We start from the raw sequence: 19,986 nt of genomic DNA, 5'->3' as shown, positions 1-19,986 counted from the left end.
ATGAAAGGACCATTATCCCCCAGGCACCCAGGACTCTACCAGTGTCTGTGGGACTCACCTGAGCACCGTTCTCCAGCAGCACCTTCGCACAGGCAACATGGCCACCCAGGCAGGCCTCATGGAGAGCAGACACACGGTCTGTCGTCACCAGGTTCACATTGAAACCCTGCAACACAGGGCAAGGGAGGTGAGGGGAATGCCCTGTCTGAACCACACAGCTCCCCCAGGGCCAGCATGGATGCAAAGCATGGTCAGACTACAGTGGAGGAGAAGGTGGGTGCAGGTGCACACATGTGCTAGTTGCATGTCCGGGGAAGGTTCACGGGCTGCGTTAACGCTGTTCAGTGCTTTGCTGCTTGTCCCCAAAGACAGCAGTTGGGGTGGCATTATCTTTGCTATTAAGTCTAGCACCAGGAGCTACAGCGGGTGGGATTCACCTTCCTGAATGGGGCCACCTCTGGCACAGGTGTCAGCAGCTTGGCTGGAGCCCTCAGTTCCTTCACTGGGGTGAAGCAGGCTCCCCTAGGGTATGATTCATCCCATGATAAGCCAGCTGTTTCTAGTAGGTCAGACGAGCTGTCTCCTAAAACTACTTTCACAGAATATATGGGGTGCCCAATGTGCTTCATTGAGAGGTGGTAAGTACCCGGTAAAGCAGTAAGATAGGTGAGGCAAATCCCACCCATGAATCAGTTCCTCTTATTTGACCACCTAGGAAATGTTTTATACTGGAAGGAAAGAAATGGGATTCACAAATGCCTCATTACAGGCAGTAATGACAGTTCTGACATCTATTCCAGACACATTCACAAAAGGGAAAATGATTGTCGTATGTGTTTTCCCCAGAATGCAGCTAAAACTCGTAATTAACATTTCAGAGATGTGTGAGAACACGTCTGGAGGCAGCTCCGTTCTCCGCTTGATGTCTTGTGTTCTGTAACAGTCGGTCTCTACCTGATGTGCTATAAACCGGGCAGCTCACAAGAGGGCAGCAATGCACTGTTTGGTGGGCGGTTGCCAATGCGATGGGCACAATTTAGTATCTGTGAGAGACATAACACTCTGAAAGTCATCAGTCCCCATACAACGAGCTTAAAAGTGAGCACTGTAACCACTTCATAGATAGAAATTCTATGACAGAAAAAACCAATTGTTTTCCAGTTACATGAAAGCATCATTAATGTAAAAGTTGTTGCTAAAAATTCCCCGAACATTACATCAGTGCCAGGGCAACAGATAAAATCTTTAAAAATGTTGAGGTTATTAAATTCTCTAGTTGTACAGATGCCTCATACTTAATGATCAGCATACTCCTTCAAGAGGAATGTTTTCTAGATAGTTCTGATAAGAAAAGGAGAGGTATTCTCAATCATTTTTCAGATATATATATTTAAAAAAAAAGAAATTCCATCATTATAAGAGAAAGGCAAAACAGCAACCCCTTCCATTACAAAACTGAGATCAAGTTATAGATCTTACTATAGCTATTTGCCAAACACTGCTCATGTTAAACCTTATTTTCCAATGTTTATAAACCCTTCCCAATGTATCCAAAAAATCAAACTCTACTTTCAGAGCTGGAACAGGCTCTGGTGAGCTCTTGACCTCTTTTAAAACTCCATCATTCCCTTATGTCCACTCATCCCCTGGGGAGCAGAAGCCACATGACTTTCTGGAAAGCTATGGTCCTATGGCAGAGACTTCTGCGTGTCCCACATATTCTCTACAGTATAGCCCCATATTTGCATTTAGGCTAGTAGTGTAACTATATTAAAAGCAATGAGCAATCAATACAGTGCTCCACCAACAAATTTGCCCTTACATTTATCAGGCTGTGGTTAATCAGCTCCAATTCACTCTCTATAGATATTGCTACCTTGATCCCTTTCCATCAACAAAGACCCTCATCCTTCACTCCAAAAATAAAATGTCTTCACTAAACGATTTATAACCACAACAGTGGGTGCTTCTTCAGTGTATAACCACAACCAGCATATAACCAAGGCATCTAGAATATAACCACCACACTGGGTGCCCCACTAGTAAGATGGTGTCGGGTCAGCATAAAAGGAGATGGAGAGGGTCAGAAAACCAGCAGAGCCCTGAATGAATAAGCCCTCTTCCTTACAATCCCTAACCTCCATCAGTTCCTTTTCCAGAACAATAATTTTATATCAGCAGGTGAAGGAAAGAGGGATCGGGAAACGGGAGGAAGGGAATACTGGATGTAAACAGCAACCTCTTTTAGCTGCAGCCACACCTCGATAGATGTCCGGAGTGGAGGCTTTCATACTGGCAGCTCCACTCCTGGAGGATGTTGTCCATTTGAGCTGTGGTCTTACTGGTAAAAATTATTTACCTTGAATATAAAAAGTCTGATGGCCAAATCACAGAGCTTTCACTCAGAAAATTAATTTCCCTGCAGCTGTTTGGGGTGGGGGGCTGGGAGGTGGGCATGGGGCACCTGCCTGTTTGTGCCAGTCAAGGGCACTGAGTTTAAGCAAAGGTGGTAAGGAAAATGGTTGTCAAAGCATAAAGGACCATAACCTTGCATAACCTTGTCCCCTTGCAGATGCCCACTTTCATATCCAGTTTCTTGTCTTTTCTAGTATATTCTTCCCTTCTTTCATTCTTTTGCCTGAATTCTTGGTTTCATTTGGAGCAGAGGGTTTAAGGCTGACAGCTCTCTCTTTAGGAAGAGCATGATTACTATTTTATAAAGATGTACTTTCACAACTTCCTACTGATTTTTTTTAAAATCTGCTATATACTGTCCCTGTTACTAAGCTCAGTTTGCACGGCTTGTCATTGGGAAAGAGCCCAAGGATCACTGTTTATCATCCAGCAAGCTACAAACTGTAACAGCCTTTCTCCTGGGCTTGTCCCCAGCATCCTAACTGAGCAAACTAATATATGCCCAAAGGCATGTGTGCAAATACGTTATTTATACAACAACATTTTAATGCCCTGCTCCAGTCTTTTACCAGCTCACAACCCACAGATACAATTCAACAGAAACTCTGCTGTTTCCCAACCTTTTCTTTACCTGTGGGCTTTTACCTGTGCAATCAAGGTTTTCAGAGACAGGAGGCGTCCTTGGAAGGCAGCATCATGAAGAGGGGATCGGTCTGCCCAGCTGCCTGAAACAGAAAATGCATAGAAGTTAATTCAGGCAAGCAGCAAAATCAGATCCTAGGAGGACAGGATAAAACCAGTTCCATGTAAATGCAGATTAGGATTGAAATCAATGCAGGGTCAGTGGGGAAACTGTTTGATAAATTGATCTCAGCAGAGCAGCTGAGGGCTCAACACTCCTGAGAAAGCTTGCTGCTTGCTAAGGGACCTAAACAAAAGCTTCTTGGCACAACCTTTGAAAACAGCTAAAAACATTCTTCAGCAAAGACCAGGAGTTTAGAGCCGCTAGGATTCACGTGGGGACTTTGGAGCCCTGCAATTCTCCTATTCAAATCCCTATCAGCCTCCAGCTTTCCCAGAGAGCTTTTGTCACAAATCATATTCCAGCTTCTCTTGCACTGTGTTAAGAAACTTAGAGCAGGGAGACATCGGGATGACTTGTCCATCAAATTAATTCTGTCATGTCCTTGGCAATTTTCTTTCCGGAACTGACAATTTCTTAAATAATATCCTCTGGCTCAGACTACTAGGTAACAAAGTTTCATAATCCTCCTCATTAGGTTTCAGAAAAGAGAGACAAATAAATTCTGCCTGAGGTTTTACTTTTCTTCCTTAATTATTTTGAGTTCTTGAATGGTTCAGGCTCCTTCATGTAGGCTAGCTTGCTCTTTTTCTTATCTTAATCTATTCACATGCCAAGAAAAAAAATAATTCCTTAACCCAGCTACCACCCACATGCATAGTCAGTCAGCCCAGGTTAAATCCCTGCAACTCAAGCAGAGAGCAAATTATCTGTCCTATATTAAAATTTATAACCATACCACGACACAGTGTGTAGTAAGTATTTCTCCAAAGGGCAGCTGCATTTACAGTGCCACAGGACAAAAGCAATAGCAGTGTTTGCATTCATGCTCTGTTGTACAGCAACCCCATAAGCACTGTATTCAAAACCCTTGTCCTCTTTGATTTTTTCAGCTATGCCACATACCAGAGAGAATGGAAGGGGTGATTTATCTTCATTTCAGATGTTACCCGAAGCAGGGAGGAATCAATGGGAGGCACAGACACATCCCTGGGGACCTGAGGCCAGGGACGCAGCAGAGGTTTCAGCCTTGGCCAAAGGAGTCTCCTTTTGCTATGTGACAATGAGGATAAACTTCAGCTCATGGGGTTACAGTTTTAACTACAGTTACTACTTCTGTTGCCATTTATTTAAGGAGCGGTTCCTGGGCTCCTAAGGCAGGAAGCTTGCACGGAAAGACCAGCGGGCATGATACAGACCAGGATCCTAAGGACCAAGTATGACACACCAGGCAAAATGATGGAAACTGGAACCAGGTAAGGACTGAGAAATATTTTCCTGAAAGTATCAAAAAAACCCCACATCCCTCATCATGCTGGTAACTGAAATAGGCAAGCTCAGTTCAGAAAATCAGAAGACATCGCAAGTGACAAAAACAAGGGCCTTATGCAATAGGAAAATTCAGAAGTAACTCAGACAACAGAGCTACAGTGCCTCATTTAACCTTTTATGCATATAGTATATCATGTGCAAGTGCACATATGCGTGTACACGCCTCTCCATGAAAGCACATGCTGCTACATACTTCCACGCTAGTCACAGCAACCTACCTCCCTGAAAGGTGTGGCAAATATAGTTCCCATACGGGGCACATCTTCCCTTCACAGCTGTGAGTGACATGTCCGAAGGCACTGTGTCTTTTTGAATGCCTACAGATAAATTAAGCAGCCCTGCTGCTGCTGTCACATTACTTTGCTAAAAAGAGAAAAGGCTGCGGAGCTCTGTGTGTAATCCAATACGGTGCCACAGCAATGGCACCACATGATCTTATGTTTTGTAAGATTATCCGTAAGGGCTTTTTGCAAATGGCAACTCGCTGATAAAAATACGTTGTGGTCTGCTGAACTTGAAGGCACTTCAATACGAATCCGCATGAAGAAAAACTGCTGTTTACCATGTGTCTGACCACCATTGCATGAAGGCACTTGGAAAATAATGACAGTAATAAATGGTTGGAATTACATTCTGGAGTATAACAGATAGATTAATAATCCAGACATGTTTGTACATAAAGGCTTTGTAAAAAATATTTTGCTGCAGTAGTACTCTTGGCCAGGTATTAATCGCTCTGCTTTGGGTGACAATCTCACACCACGTGCTCACATTCACGTGCCTGTTCATGGTGGCACTGTTCATCATGAGGTAAGTACCCAACAAATGAGTCACAAAAAAATCTGTGATGTCACAAGCTGATAAGAAGCTTCAAGCAGGAAGATATGCCCTCATTAGTAGTAAATTTGAAATACTACATCATTTTAATTAGCAGAATTTCAGGACATCAAACTCATGTCTACTCATTATTATGGCAGTGATGTGAAAGAGTAAAATCTCTTGGAAAAAGAAGATCCAAAATAAATGACCTCCTAAATAGCCCCCTAAATACAATATATTCCCATACCTTATATTTTTCAGAATAATTTTAGCTGTATTCATTTTTATCATCTAATTTAACAAAACAGGACTCCTTGGCTTGGGTTTACAAAGACGTTAGTGACACCGTCCTAGTATCTCCTTTTCAGAAAACCGACATGCTAAAACTTTTCCTTAAATATTCTCTGGCAGTAAAGCTAGATATTTAGTAAAACACCCGTAACCCCCACTAAAGAATGCTTTGCTTCCAAGAGCAATCTTTTTATTTACCATAGTGCCTTGAGCAAATGTTGTCCTCATTCTAGCTGGGTAGTTGTTGAAGTCTCATATTTTGCACACCTAAATCATTGCAAAACATACTGACACTGCAAAGACCCCAGAAATGGAAGGCGCTTCAGGTTAAAACATTTGCCCATGCATTTATCAACAGATTACTTATTTCTCCGCAACTCAATGACATAAATCCTCAAATTACCAAAATGTAGCAAATACACATTTAAATCTTAAGAGTGTCTATATTTTTACATTACCTGGGACTATTCCATAGATCTCTTCTGCTATCCTGGCAGCCTCTTTTCTGTTGCCCTGAACAATATAGAAATGGGTCAGCAAAGCCAAGGCAATCTTAATCAACAGCTTGAAGCAAAACAAAGCAAAAATGGCAAAATAAATGTTAGTGAAAGCATGGAGTACAGAAGAGCCCTCCATTTTGGTTTGCTCTTTGAATAGTTTCTCAGGTCAGCTAAGTTGCACAGGGCTATTCTCGGTATCACATGTCATCTATTTTAAACCCTCCAGAACCTGCTGTTCCTCAGTTACCAAAAATACAGTCTGATTTTATTTGGTATGGGCTATTTGATACTAAATAACAATACCAAGGATAAGATAGTTTGAACATGCCATGACATACAGGAAACAAACAGAAAATCCTTTCCAAAGCCATGTGAATTAGAATAAATTTTAAGATAGATGCCCTCCAGACCACCTGAAAGCCTATACAACCACATTATATTTATTCTTTGATATAGCAGTTCCATTTACAAAGGCTGCATAGGTAAACTTGCAGAAATTGCTGAGAGATACTGCAAAAAGAACACTTTTCCATCTTTCCTCTCTTGGTTACAGGCCTTGATGCTGCTCGGGTACAGAACAAAGGCAAGCATATCAAAGAAAAGCATTATAATGAAAGAATCTGAAATAAAACCACATATTTTCAATGCCAGGGCTAAGAAGGCAGAGTTATTCTGGGAGAAGAAAAAATACATTGAAAGTGTGCAATCAGAAATACATGATAGCATCCTGGTATTTTCCATCACTCAGGGATAAAGAATGGTATCCGTTAATATCTCTTGCAGACAGCATCTTGCTGTTTTGAAAGAGTGGAAATATTTTTACATTATCCATCATCGATTCAAAGGCGTAATATTTGAAACTGAAAAAGATGCATCCGTTCTTTAACTGCCCTTTTTTCTCTCTGAAGGCACAGAGCTTCCACGGAGAAGAGAGTACTTTTTCTGCATGTAATTCATTGAATCTGTGTAGAATACCTCTTCTGCTCTTCATTTAAACTTTTCTCAATTCCCTTTTTTCTATATGCACAGCAGGAGTGAGATATATTCCTTTCTTTCAATCCCCTCCATGTCCAGGTTCGCTTACCCTTCAATTTACACACCTGTCAAGGGCAAGACCAGGACTCTCCCCTCTTAGAGATCCCAAGGAGATGGTGGATATGCAGAAGGAAATTTCACAGCAAACTATTTCCCTGGACATTTTAGATGCAGTTTGTTTTGGTTTGCAACGATACAGCTGGCTTAGTACCTTGCTGTCTTCAGCACTCTGCCCTCCCACGTGCACTAGAATGAGATACAAAATATGTGCAGACAGACTGAAAAAAACCACTCCAAGATACTTTTTCATTTTTCAAGTGAACCAATTTTTCTAAAATTCTGAATTAAACTAAGATATTACATTTTACCAATACCTTAACACCTTTCATAAATATTACGTATACTTTTCCTTCCACAGTAATATAATATAACATACCCATAGAAACCGTAACACCTATGAACACAAAAGAGGAAAATTGCCTATTTCTAGTCCCTTTAATACTGTTTGCCACAGGACAAGGCAGCTGAAGACATGGATTACACGGCAGGAGAAGTTCAGTTAAGGAATCAGAGGAAAACAGTTAAGTTTGCTCAACCATGAAACAAAAAAGAGAAATTAGCAAAGAAAAGAGGACCAAAAAAGGGATGACCACTTAGCCCTAGAAAAATATGAGATAATGAAAACACTTGTCCTGAAACCAGAGGAATAGCAAAGGGTGTAAAGAACAGAATATAAGATGCGGAGAAAAAGAACAAACAGGAAAAAGATACAATCATTACAAAGAAAAGATCAGCCTAAACGATGGAGAAATCTTTTTCATGTGGGATCTACAAAACTGGCACTCAATAGGATGTAAGCAAGAAGGAACAGCACCTTTTAAGAGAAAGACTAGGAAAAAACCCATTTGGTTTCAAAGGAGATCCATTGATCTTCTTTCACAATCAGCCTTCCAGACAGTAGGTAGAAATGAACAAGTCCACAACCCTCAGAAAAATACAAGGAACTGGAAATCAGATGAATTTCTCCTATCTCTAAAGGAAGGTGAAATCCCAATAGTACTGAAGAGTTCTCCAGGTGGTCTAAAAAAACAATGAGGAAGTTTGACCACTTGGAAGCAGTCACAGGAACATGACTATTCCAGAAGGACAAGCTCCATTTGAAGTAGCAAAATTACCCTCCTGGCTTCAGAACAAGGCAACTGAAGATTTTTAGTTAGATGATGGAGTCACTTGCAAAAAAGCTCACACAATCTCTTAATCTGCTCATAGTGTACAAGAACACTAGGAAAATTACTCCAGTAATCAGTGGGAAGATGGCTGAACAGCATGGTAGGAAGTAGGGATGCTGGTGTAGATGATAGAAAGGTAAGCCACAGCAAGATCTGGTGTGATCACTCAGACATCTGGTATTTCTGGAACTAAAGAAAGTTGAGCAACATAACATAGGCATGAGAACAGATGTAACACAATGGAAGAGCAATAACAACACAGAAACAGGAATCTCATCTTTCCTCCCTCGCTGTTTTGCACAGCATCATTGTGAGATGAATGAGATGGATTATGCAACACCACTGACAGACTGGAGCAGGCTGAAGAGCCCTCTGTAGCAAAAAAACATGCTTTACTGAGAACTTCCACGCGATGCTCAAACTACTCCATTAATTACTCTAGCTTTAAACTAGCAAATCAAAATATCCAGGAGATATAATAATCCTTCAGTAAAATTGTCATGAGATGATGAATGAAGTAGCTTAGCTAGAGTCTCCAAAGAACTGGAAAGATAATGTCTAGATATCCTTAGTTTACAAACAATCAAGGAATAAGCACAAAAGACAAGACAGCCCAGCTGAGAAGACAACTTATTTTCACTACGGTCCACCTTAACTTTAGCCAACAGTGAGAAATGTCAATAGTGACCTGAAGAATTTGGCAAGAAAATAAAGATTAGAGGGATCCTCCTCTCTAAGAGATTGGAAGAGGTATTGGTCTATTTTTATGCTAGACACTCTGAATTACAGCAGTGTATTTCTAATGAATATAGCTGAGAGTTTGAGTATCTAATATAATCAAAGTAAGAAAACTGGGGCAAAAAAGGAGATAGAAACCATTTATCTCAAAGGGGAGAGATCAGAACAAAGACGCACGGAGAGCCTAGCTATTTCTTTCCTATCAGTTTGACCTAATAAATGACACTACTTCCCATACCAGCCTCGCCTCATTTGCATCCTTAGGTCACCACACTTACAACACTCCCGCTTTGAGAAAGGGATCCACAAGGTGACTCACTGGTTGCTCTCAAATGAGTGGATGTGGGAGTCATCTCACCTGTATGGCACACTTCACACCACCTTAGGTCTGGTTATCTGAACTCCTGCTGCCACTCGGGCAGGAAGTCAGCAAATTCCAGCAGGCAATTACTTGCCCCTGTCTGCCGCCAACGCCTGTGCTAGCAGTGGGTGACGCCTTCTCTGGAGGCACGTCATCAGCCCCTCCTGCTTGAAAAACCAGCCTAAACTGCTGGTGCGTACTGGACAACCAGCTTATGCACAGTTGAAGTTCAACGAATCCTGCACACATACCACCTCCGGAGTTACGCCAGTGTTGAAGCAAGTCAGAATCTGAAAACAATTCAATCTACCTGTTGAGTTTACAAGAAAAACGCGTAATTTCAGTAAAATGGTAAATTCAGATGTATAACTGTGTCTTGCTTTAGATTTCTTCCCTTAACAAAAAATATCCACCTTTTTTCTATGTCAATGCTCGAGTAATTAGGAAAAACTGTGGAAGTCAATGTACTACTGAGCGTCACAAAAGATGTACAGCAAATATGATGAGACTAGTTTAATGATAGCAGATCAAACATTAAAAAATATTTATTTTAACTTAAAAATGTTTAAAACCATTTTCTTTTGAGATTGATTGTTCTTAGATCTGCATTTTAGTGGAGCATCAAAAAAGATGCACTTTTACAATTATTTGTTTATAAGCCTAAGCATATATGAAAACAAGGACTAGCGAAGAAAAATAAATACCAAAAGGGGAAAAAATAAGTTTATTTTAAAAAGATGAAAAAAAACTTGACCACAAAAATAAGTACATTACAGTGTATTAGCTGCTTACAAATTTATCCACATCCACCAAAACACAATCTGAAAGACAAATCTTACGATCACACTTTACTTGACACTTGTTCTGGTTTAACATACAGTTTTCAATTATCAACACGCTGTCAGTAGCTTAATTCACAGTGTCTGCATATAATGTATTGGAAACACAGTTTCTCCTTGTGCCTGTGGAGATGTACCTTTCATTGCACATCAATGGTCCCTGCTACGAAAGGAGGAAACCTTCTATATGGGTTTTGGGGTGTTCTCTCCTCCTCCCCATCAGAGGCTCTGCTCTATGATTCAGGATCACTCTTTCTTTGGTAACATTTCCCGAGTATTTCACAATGATCAAATGTTACCTACAATCACAATTGAAACATTTCAGATCTAAAATATTTATTCATTTCTAAATACAGTCATTATCTCTGGTTGGGTTTGTTTTGTTTTGTTTTTGTATAGATTGTAATTATTTAAACTTTTCCATTTCATCCACTGATGCGTTTTAGAACTATAAATGATTCAACGACATCATCCCTTATTCCATTCCACAAAGCCAGTAAGTGAGTCAGTCCCGCAGAGTTACGTGCAATACAAGTTGCATTACTTGAGAAGCAGCACATTTGTAGTTAAACCAGTCATGGATTAAATTTCTGTTGCAGCTCGTGCAGAATGTTTTTTAATAATCATTTTTCTCATAAGAAGCCCAACCACCAGTGATGGGAAGCAGCAATATGGAGCATATTTCTCTACTTTCTAATTGTCTGTTCCTATACATTAATGAAAAATATCCGCTCTTTATGAAAAGGTAAGTAAACTTCCAGACAAACTATAAATGTCTTGTAAACAAGATTGTAACGAGGTTTTATGTTATTCATAAGTACATAATGTTCCACAAAGGAAAGGAGATAAGTATTTTGAATAGATTCATTCTCACAATCCTGTTGAAAACGTGTTTATAGATGTTGCAGGAAACCAAAACGAAACAAACCAAAACCAACAAAACATTAATAAAAATATATATATAACATTTCCCCTGGAATATTGATTGGTATTTTTAAAAAGTAATTACAAAGTTGAGTGTTTGAAAAAAGAAAAAAGTAACTTTGAAAAGTGAAATATTACCTCAGTTCCACTCATTTATCCATAACCTTGTGGCACCATTTTAGCTGATTCCTACTTTAAATGTAAAGTTTGAAAAATTCAAATTGTAATACAATGCATATTGTATATTACATATCAAAGGCTAAAAATTCCAGTAAAAGAAAATAGACTTTGTATATGGCATTTATTTCGCATTACCCTTCTGTGTTTCATGTAAGTATGTTCATTGAAATTACACAACATCAGACCTTCGGGTAACTACATCTCTACACAAACAAGATGATAGTGACAGAGGTTGTGTTTTCAATACTACCCTTCAAGGGTCTGGAAAAAGTATTTTTGTATTGCACTGTTTTAATGTTAATATAATGTCCAACAGCACGTAACAGAGTCATAAAATCGTAAGATTTTTAGTCTTCGGTGATGCTTGAAGAAGATATTAATGCAGTGCATTACGCTGGGGGGAGTTCTAGAGGTGGCTGACATAAATGAGATAACTGCCTCCTGGTATGTCATGCTGCCTGTTGTCCCAGGTATACATAACTTGGGACTGCTATCAGATGCAAGGAGACACTTCTTTTTCATTTTTGTATTTGCTTTGCTTTGTTTTTTTTCTCTCTCCATGAAAAGCATACCTATTGGTTATTTCCACTTAAGATATATCTTCCTAAGATTTCACTTGCAGAACCTGCCTGACAGTCTCTGGTGTAGTCCAGGTGAAATCACACATGCTAAACAGCGTCCCTCCTAGAGATGGACTGAAATGCCATTTTGGTCATAAGTAAGGGGAAGGAAAAAGAAATTGAAAAAAAATTTAAGGGGGGTAGGAGGGGAGAGCGAGCGAGCAAGCACAATGGTTAAGCCCTTCACAGATTTCTCTCTCGCACGTGTGCATACACACACGTGTTACTTCATACTTTGGCATAGTCTGCTGGAGGAGTTTTCAGGCCTGAGTTGTTTCTGAAGGCTGTATTATCTCTAAATAACATAGTTTCTTTGCCTATGCACTTTTAAAAAATGCCATAAGCTTTACATCACTTTCACACATGTAAGTGAACAGGACAAATTTAGCACCTTGGTAACAGGATGATCTAATTTGACTAGGGAAGAACTTCAAAATAATAATGCTATGCAGGCATAACACTGTCTCTGGACACAACTACTAGAACTAAGTCTCTGAAATTTCCATGGTAATAGACTTCATGACTAATTTCAAGCGCCATCTTCATCTTAGAAAAGGTGTGTTTTGTTGGATTTTTAATTAAATATTTTTAAATAGGTCTCAAAAATCACAGTAAAGATCAGGAATTAGCAGGGACTACTGTAAGCTAGTAATTCTTGTGTTCTGCTTTCACAAAAGCACTGAAGTTTACAGTCACTTCCTGTAATATTCAAGTTGTCGAGAAAACTCTTGTATTTTTGTCTCAAAGGCTTTTGACACATATAAAAACCCATGTTCTCCTCCCAGCTTTAAGTGCAAAAGAGATGTCCATAAATTTGCATGAATCTAAAACTAAATTAAAACATCATCCTAAATTGAGGTAGCACATTTAACCAAGTTTCTGTCCAAGAACTGTCTGAAGAATTTTCAGACTAATGTCTCTATTGGCAAGCATTAAAGCCTTTACTGACTGACGTGTTATTTCCTCTCCATTTGAGCATTTTAGGAACTTGTAAGTTCATCTTTAACTCTTCCTTTTTTGCCCTCACAATACTGTCTAGTCCATGCACCTTTAGGTCCTGTGGCATCTACTGCAACATCAATGATGGAATCTGGAGTCATCCACCTCAGAAACACCAAGAAAAGGAAGTTCAGAACAGCAAAAAGAGCAAAAATACACCCAGTCACTGGGCCACAGTGAGACATTAGTCTGTTCAGTCGCTGATCCATTGGTAAAACCACTTCGTCTGCAACCCTGTCGTACACCTAAATGGAGAAGAGACAGAAGGTTAAGATCTTATAAGGTCATTGATTCTATCTTCAAAATCAGGCAGCACTTTGTGGTCAGTGTGCAAAATATATTATCTATTCCTAACTACTAGATGGGACAAATTCTAAGCAAAAAACTGGTTTGCAGATTTTAAGTGCTGATTTATGGGTATCGTTCTAGAAATTACATTCATTTACCTAAGAAGAAAAAGGAAAAGAAATGTTCTATTTTTTGGACACACCTCAAGAGTATTTCATTAAACAGGAAAGCCACACAATTTGTCTCCCTTGTAATATTATATAAAGAGGGTCGGGTTTTTTTAATTGAATGGGTTCTAATCTCATATTCACACCAACGAAGAGTCTGAACATGCAATTACTAGATTTTCAACACAAAGATGGATGAACTCAGAGATGAGTTGGCAGTCTTCCAAATCAAATGCTACATTTGAACAATGGAGCAAATCACAATACGATACTAACTTTCATTTAAAGAAACACTAGTAATTCTTAGTAAAATTCTTAAAATTCAGTGAATGTGAAAACCAAATACATGCTATGCTACTAGTGACTTAATATGTATATTAATCACAACTACTAAAAACAAAACCCAAACCAAACATAGTCCAGTGTTTCACAGAACAGAAACAGATGCCCACTCAGAAAAAATCAACATTGCAGACTTCAGTGGAGGGCTAACCTAACAATGAGATAACAAACCAACTTTTGTACAATGTAAGTTCCAAGCATACTTCTTCCAATTATACTAACATTTTCCCTCTCAGTTTTTGGGGTTTTGTTTTGTTTTGGTTTTTTTTTTCCAAAGAAAGCACTATAAAGGAAACTGAAATCTAGACTGACATCTATAAAAACTTTACAACTGAATTGGTGCTTGCAGTTACAAAAATCGTAAAACGAATTGTACTGACAGTACTTGAAAACTATAGAATATACTGGTTGTACATGATACTTCAAGGAGACTTACAAGACATATGTATCTGAGTACACTACAGCGTAATTAAGCAGCACATAATTCAGCTACTCTTGCCTAAAACACAGGGGTGGAAGTCAGAAGCAACAGATCTCTATGGGCATTTATAATGTTATTGCAGTTAACATTCTTCACTAACGGCAGTTTTTACACTGAAGTGCAGTTCTAACTCCGAAATATTATTTCAAAAACATGATACTTTATTTTCATTACTTCTATAGCTTATGCAAATACAGCTATGTTCAGCCTACTAACATTAAACTACCTCTCACAATTTTAAATCACTTGTTAGCACGTGGCAGACAAAACTTCATCATGAACCCTGTCTTTTCCTTTTCATACATATTACACAGCATGTTCTCCAGTTATGCCAGAAAAGTTACTTAATGTCAAGACTGGAAAATAAATACTCGTAGAAATGTAACTGTAAATCTAGGAATACAAAAAAACCACACCCATCTAGAGAGATATTTAGAGGAAAAAAATTATTTTCTGAACCTTTTTAAACCACGTATATTTGACAGCAAACACACTGAAAAATTACACTGAAAAATATTATATAGAGAATGTACAGAGTAATGTTTCAAAGAAGCAACTGTTTCAGAAACATACTTCATGTATGTTTTAATTCAAGAGAATTTAAAAGAAGTGGTTATACATACTTTCTCAGTTCTCTCTGCTACATTCCTCCATGTATAAAACGTCTTTACTTCATTATGAACTGTTTCTGGAGATGGTAGTGTTCCTGATCTGAGCTGGGCAATAGCTTTTTCTAATCCATCACACAAAGATTTCACAGAGGGTTCACATAAGATAATGAGATTTTCTGGAAGCACCTCGGGAATCCCGCCAACTCTTGTACTCACAACCTTTGAAAGAAACAAAAGAAACAGCACATAAGCTGCATAACGATAACATCAAGTAATGACACTATTACACCGTTTAGATGCAGCACTTCAGACTGGGGGAAAAATATACGAGTGATTGCCATGAAGGCAAAGACTGTTAACATGGGAATTTCACCTCTCTGTGAACTAAGGGTTCACAGAGAAAAAGACCTCGCATAGCATGTTACCTTTAAGGATGTTCAGAATGATGCTTTGGTAGCATGATAAAACAAAAGACTGGTCTAACGAGCAGTTTATAAGACATCTTTCCTAAAGATGTTTGTCACAGTAGATGACTAGATCTGTGTGACCAGATTTTGGACTTTCCATAGTCCCTCATGAAAACTGTTACCTCTACTCAGAGAGGAAAGTTTTACCACATCCACCTTCAGTTTATGCTTTCTAGGCTACTGGATATTTACACGAATTTCTTTAGAAGTTCAGTAATTTTAATCTGATTTACTATTTTTAAAGGGAAATCAGAAACTACTAAGACTCGCATTACACAATCATCTCTAAATAGGCAACCAGGCAACAATAAGAAAACTGCATAACTTCCCCACTTCAAGAGAGGCAAACAGATAACAAGGGAATTAACTACCACAACTAGGTAGTAACTATTGTCAAAGGACACTGGAGTAAAAAAATATCCCTTGCATTTTCTATACTTTTTTTGTATTAGATACGTTTATGAATCTGTCTTTAAAAAAAAAAAAAGCTCTTTATATTGTAATATGAGAATCTAAGTTCTTTACGGCTGTTGATTTAACTTTTTTTGAGTTGTCAATCTGAGCTGTAAATTAGCCAGAAAGGGCTTTTAGTGCCTTCTCTCTCTTCAACTCTTATCTTGAATCCCTACACAGTAAAGCAAATACATCCTCAGATGGTGTAACAAATGTCAGTTCTTGGTGCAGGAAGAAAACAGTTCTAGTACAACGGTTAAGTTTGTGTCAATATGCCCAACTAACCAGTCACCCATGCTCATAAGCCATTTTTCTGCAGCTCCTCTTAAAGCAGCGTCAAAGTAAACCTTGATGAACATCAACTACCCCAAAACTCTGTAAAGGAGTACATACAAAACAGCATTTTGGAGAGGCAGTCTGGTTAGTTCAGAGAACTGAGTTAGCAGATCTACACATTATTCCCAATCCTGTACAAGATTCTTCCAGGAGCTTAAGCAGTTTTGGTTAACCCTTCTGTCTCAGCTTCCAGGTGATCTGTAAATAGCGACAATATTTCCTCACCTTTGTAAAGACAGAGCCTCAGATAAAATACAATGTCAAAAGTACGTATCATTTAATCATGAACTTTGTTTAAAATGGATACACGCATCCCAGTCGGTTAAGATGTTTTTTTTTTTACCTGTAAACCACAGCTTGCAGCTTCCACAATTGCCATACAAAAGGCCTCAGTAAGGGAAGTGTTGAGAAAAATGTGCCCCTGGACTAGAACATTTCTAACATCCTGGTGTTCCAAGGCTCCTAGAAGACGTACCCTGGATATAAGGAAAAAAAAAACCCAGAGCGATATACACTAGATTTGGACTCTAATAATAGTGTTACATATATTCTTTTGAAAATGAACCAATGGTTCACACCTAAATAACGAGAAGGAGCACAGACACCTTTGTTCCATTTGCTCTAATTTTGTCCAAGAATGAAGAAATAGAAGACTCTGGTTATTTTTACACTAAAAGAAACTTCTGAAAATAAAGCTGGGAGGAGAAGTGGCTCTGTTTGTTTTAGTGAGCTTTCTAGCTCTGTAAGAGAACATGACTTCATGGAGTTAATAATTAAGATTTTTAATCCTTTCTTTGTTTAGCTGTATTATCTGAAATTTCAATGTGAGGTCAAATGAACAACAAAGTCTGAGGGGGTAAAAAAGTATTTAGGATACAATGATGAGGACCTATTATTTTGAAGAGATACTGGGAAACAGAAAAGGGAGAAATATGATGCTAACAAACAATTCTATCAGAGGATTCACTGACTGAAGTACAGAATGAGCCACAAAAAACAATAGAAGAGGAAATGGAAAATTAGGAACTTTGTCCTTGTTACACTAAACTGTCTCTGAACAAGAAAACCCAAAAAACCCACACAAATGCACAGGCATCACAAAAACATTTTGATAACACAAGTGGCACCAGGGGCACTTGTAGTTTCATAAAGACACATACTAGTTATGCATTACCCTGAAGAGTTTTATACTGAAATAATAGAATAAAGTACTAACAGTCATCCTCACAAGCAGCGGTGACATGAAGTTATATAACAACCTTATGCCTTATGGCAGTATACAGTGATCAGTATGTGATCCAAGCATCACAGAGAGGAATACGATAAATTTATGTCTAAGACAGTTTTCTCTCACTCAAGTGAAGGTTCATACAGGGTCTGTTTCTGCAAATTAATTTGCAGAATCACAGTCCAGCTCCTTAAGTCTTCAGCTAGTGTCTGGTCTGTCTGCTTTGCTGTGTTGAGTTTGTATCTGGTGGGGGTTTGGTAGTAGGGGAGGGGGCGGCTGGACATGTATCCTGCAAGAAGCTTCCAGAAAGTTGCTCTGGCTCCAAGTCAGCCCCACCTTTGGCCAAGTCTGAACCAATTAGCACCTCTGTGATGAACATAAAGAGGGGGAACCTGTTTGTCAAGAGCCTTTTGTTTTGGGAGCTCTCTTTTGTTTTGAAGAGGAGTAGGATAGAGAGACAATCCATGGAGACACCCAGGTTACTGAGGAAGAAGGTGGGCGCACACTCTAGAGTGGCCATTTCGTTTTGGCCCAAGGTGAGATGGCAGGCTGTATGCATCCCCTGGAGAAGCCCATGCTGGAGCAGGGGCTTTGCAGTCCTTAGAGATCACCAGTGGAGAAAGATTCCTGAAAAAGGGTATGACTCTGAGGGAGACACACACTGGGGTGGTTCACCGCTGGGAGAACTGCTGCCCACAGGAGACCCCTGTGCTAGTTGGAGAAGTTCATGGAGGACTGGCTCTTGTGGGAGGGATGCCACATTGACACACGGAAGGGCAGTGAGGAGTGTTTTCCTTGAGGAGGAAGGAGTGGCAAAAGCAACATGGAGCAGACTGGGACTGACCATAATCCCTGTCCTCTGCCACCCCCTGTGCCACGTAGCAGGGAGGAGGTAGCAAAGCTGGGCCTGGGAAAGAAGGGAAGGGTGGGGGGAAGATTTATTTAAGATCCTGTTGTTTTCCTCACTGTCCTACTCTGATTCGACTGGTGATTTGGTGGTGGATTTGTTATTTCAAGTAAACTGATATTTTTTTCCACAGGTCAAGTCTGGTTTTTGCCTGTGACCATAACTGCTGAGGGAGCCCTCCCTGTTCTTTGTCTAACCTTTAAGCCTTTTGTTGTATTTTCTCCTCCCTGGAGTGAGAGAGCAGCTGCATGGTGCTTGGTTGCCAGATGGGTCCAAATCACGACGCTAGCCTTCCATAGTTCTGTTCTTCTCTAGACTCAAGTTTTTGGCTTTTGTTTGTTTGTAGTTTGTTTGTTTTGTTGGTTTTTTTTTTGGTGGGGGGGGAGGGAGGCAGCAGTAGGGCTGGAAGAGCAGGAGGAGGGGAAGCAGAAATAGTGTTGCTGTTGTCATGCCCACCCCTGAAGTACATTGAAGGGTCATAGACATGCATAGAACAAACCTGTCATGTAGCTGATATCTTTCCCGGACTTCTTCCAGTATGATTCGTTTTGGTCCTTCTCCTCCAACTAAGAAATGTAACTCTGGATATTTCTGACAGAGTTCAGGAATTATACCACTAAGCAAATCTATACCTAAGAGTAGAAAATTTAGGGCAAGCCATTATTGTATTTGATTTTAGAACTTAACATGATGTAGCCTACTGCTATAACTCCGTTCAAGAGAAGAAAAAAAATAATACAGAAGTCTTTTGAAGCCAGTTACACTGCTGAACACAAAATCCTGATAGAAAGACAACCTGATGATCTACTATAAGACAAATATGATCAAAAAAGAAGAATCACTTAAGTTACTGTTGCTTGATTAAATAACTAGCTGCCAAAACATTTCTAATAATATACAGATTATGGCCTAAATCGTATCCTCAATATAAGCCAAACCTTTCGTTTTATAAATTTCAATTTTCAAAAGAAATACACTTCTGAACCCAATGTGCACGTAAAATGTGCATTTATTCCTCTTGAACACACTGACACATGCTCAGAACCTTCACCTTACAACTTCCAATTAAAATCCAATCCATACCACAGATACAACACAACTGGTACCTAACCAAGACCTTTCTTACCATACCTTAAAGAAAAAAATAACCAAAATAAACTTACATTTTATCTCCTATTACCTTTTCTATAAACAAGCCTGCTGACAACAACAATTGTTATTGTACTGTCATCCCTCCTTGACGGGTCTGGAGTGAAGTCAGTGGGATCGACAGCATTGGGGATGACAGAGACTATCCGAGGGTTCAAAGCTGCTCGCAGCACTGTGTTTTCCTTACTTGTGTAGGAGACACAGATGATGTGGTTCGTATCACACAAGGACACTGTCAGGAGTTTGTTGGTAAGCACCGAGCTGACATCCGCAAACCCAAAGAGGGAGTGGTCCGTGAACACTGTCCGCAGCCCCATGGTCTTGGCATGGAAGAGGGCATCGTGGGCCATGGCAGAGAAAGAGCTGTGAGCATGGACGATGGTGACCCTCTCGCGCACAAATATGTACCTGAGCAAAGGTAGGCTGTGGAAGAGCGCCGTCGCCGTGGACTGGTTGTACATTACCTTCAGGGG

General features: G+C 39.5%; 2 protein-coding genes across 2 annotated transcripts in view; both read right to left on the bottom strand.

The window, feature by feature from the left end:
* Positions 1-58: 58 nt before the first annotated feature.
* ASB11 (ankyrin repeat and SOCS box containing 11, E3 ubiquitin protein ligase) lies at positions 59-6,295 on the bottom strand (the record flags this gene model as incomplete). The annotated part of the gene is made up of 3 exons (XM_010146240.1): positions 6,118-6,295; positions 3,061-3,140; positions 59-166 (listed from the first exon to the last, which is right to left on the bottom strand). Coding segments are annotated over exons 1-3 (366 nt in total), but the record flags the coding sequence as incomplete, so codon positions are not given.
* Positions 6,296-13,065: 6,770 nt separating this feature from the next.
* Positions 13,066-19,986, bottom strand: part of PIGA (phosphatidylinositol glycan anchor biosynthesis, class A) — a 7,244-nt gene continuing 323 nt past the window's right edge. The window contains exons 2-6 of the mRNA XM_010146239.1: positions 19,545-19,977; positions 18,864-18,996; positions 16,573-16,705; positions 14,986-15,192; positions 13,066-13,329 (exon numbers count right to left, since the gene is read on the bottom strand). Of these exons, the coding sequence (XP_010144541.1) occupies positions 13,066-13,329; positions 14,986-15,192; positions 16,573-16,705; positions 18,864-18,996; positions 19,545-19,977 (1,170 nt within the window). The remainder of the gene's footprint in view (positions 13,330-14,985; positions 15,193-16,572; positions 16,706-18,863; positions 18,997-19,544; positions 19,978-19,986) is intronic.

Source organism: Buceros rhinoceros, unplaced genomic scaffold, assembly GCF_000710305.1.
Source record: "Buceros rhinoceros silvestris isolate BGI_N320 unplaced genomic scaffold, ASM71030v1 scaffold20042, whole genome shotgun sequence".
Classification (NCBI taxonomy): Eukaryota; Metazoa; Chordata; class Aves; order Bucerotiformes; family Bucerotidae; genus Buceros; species Buceros rhinoceros.
The sequence above is the reverse complement of the archived record's forward strand: the minus strand, read 5'-3'. Positions and strand labels throughout refer to the sequence as shown.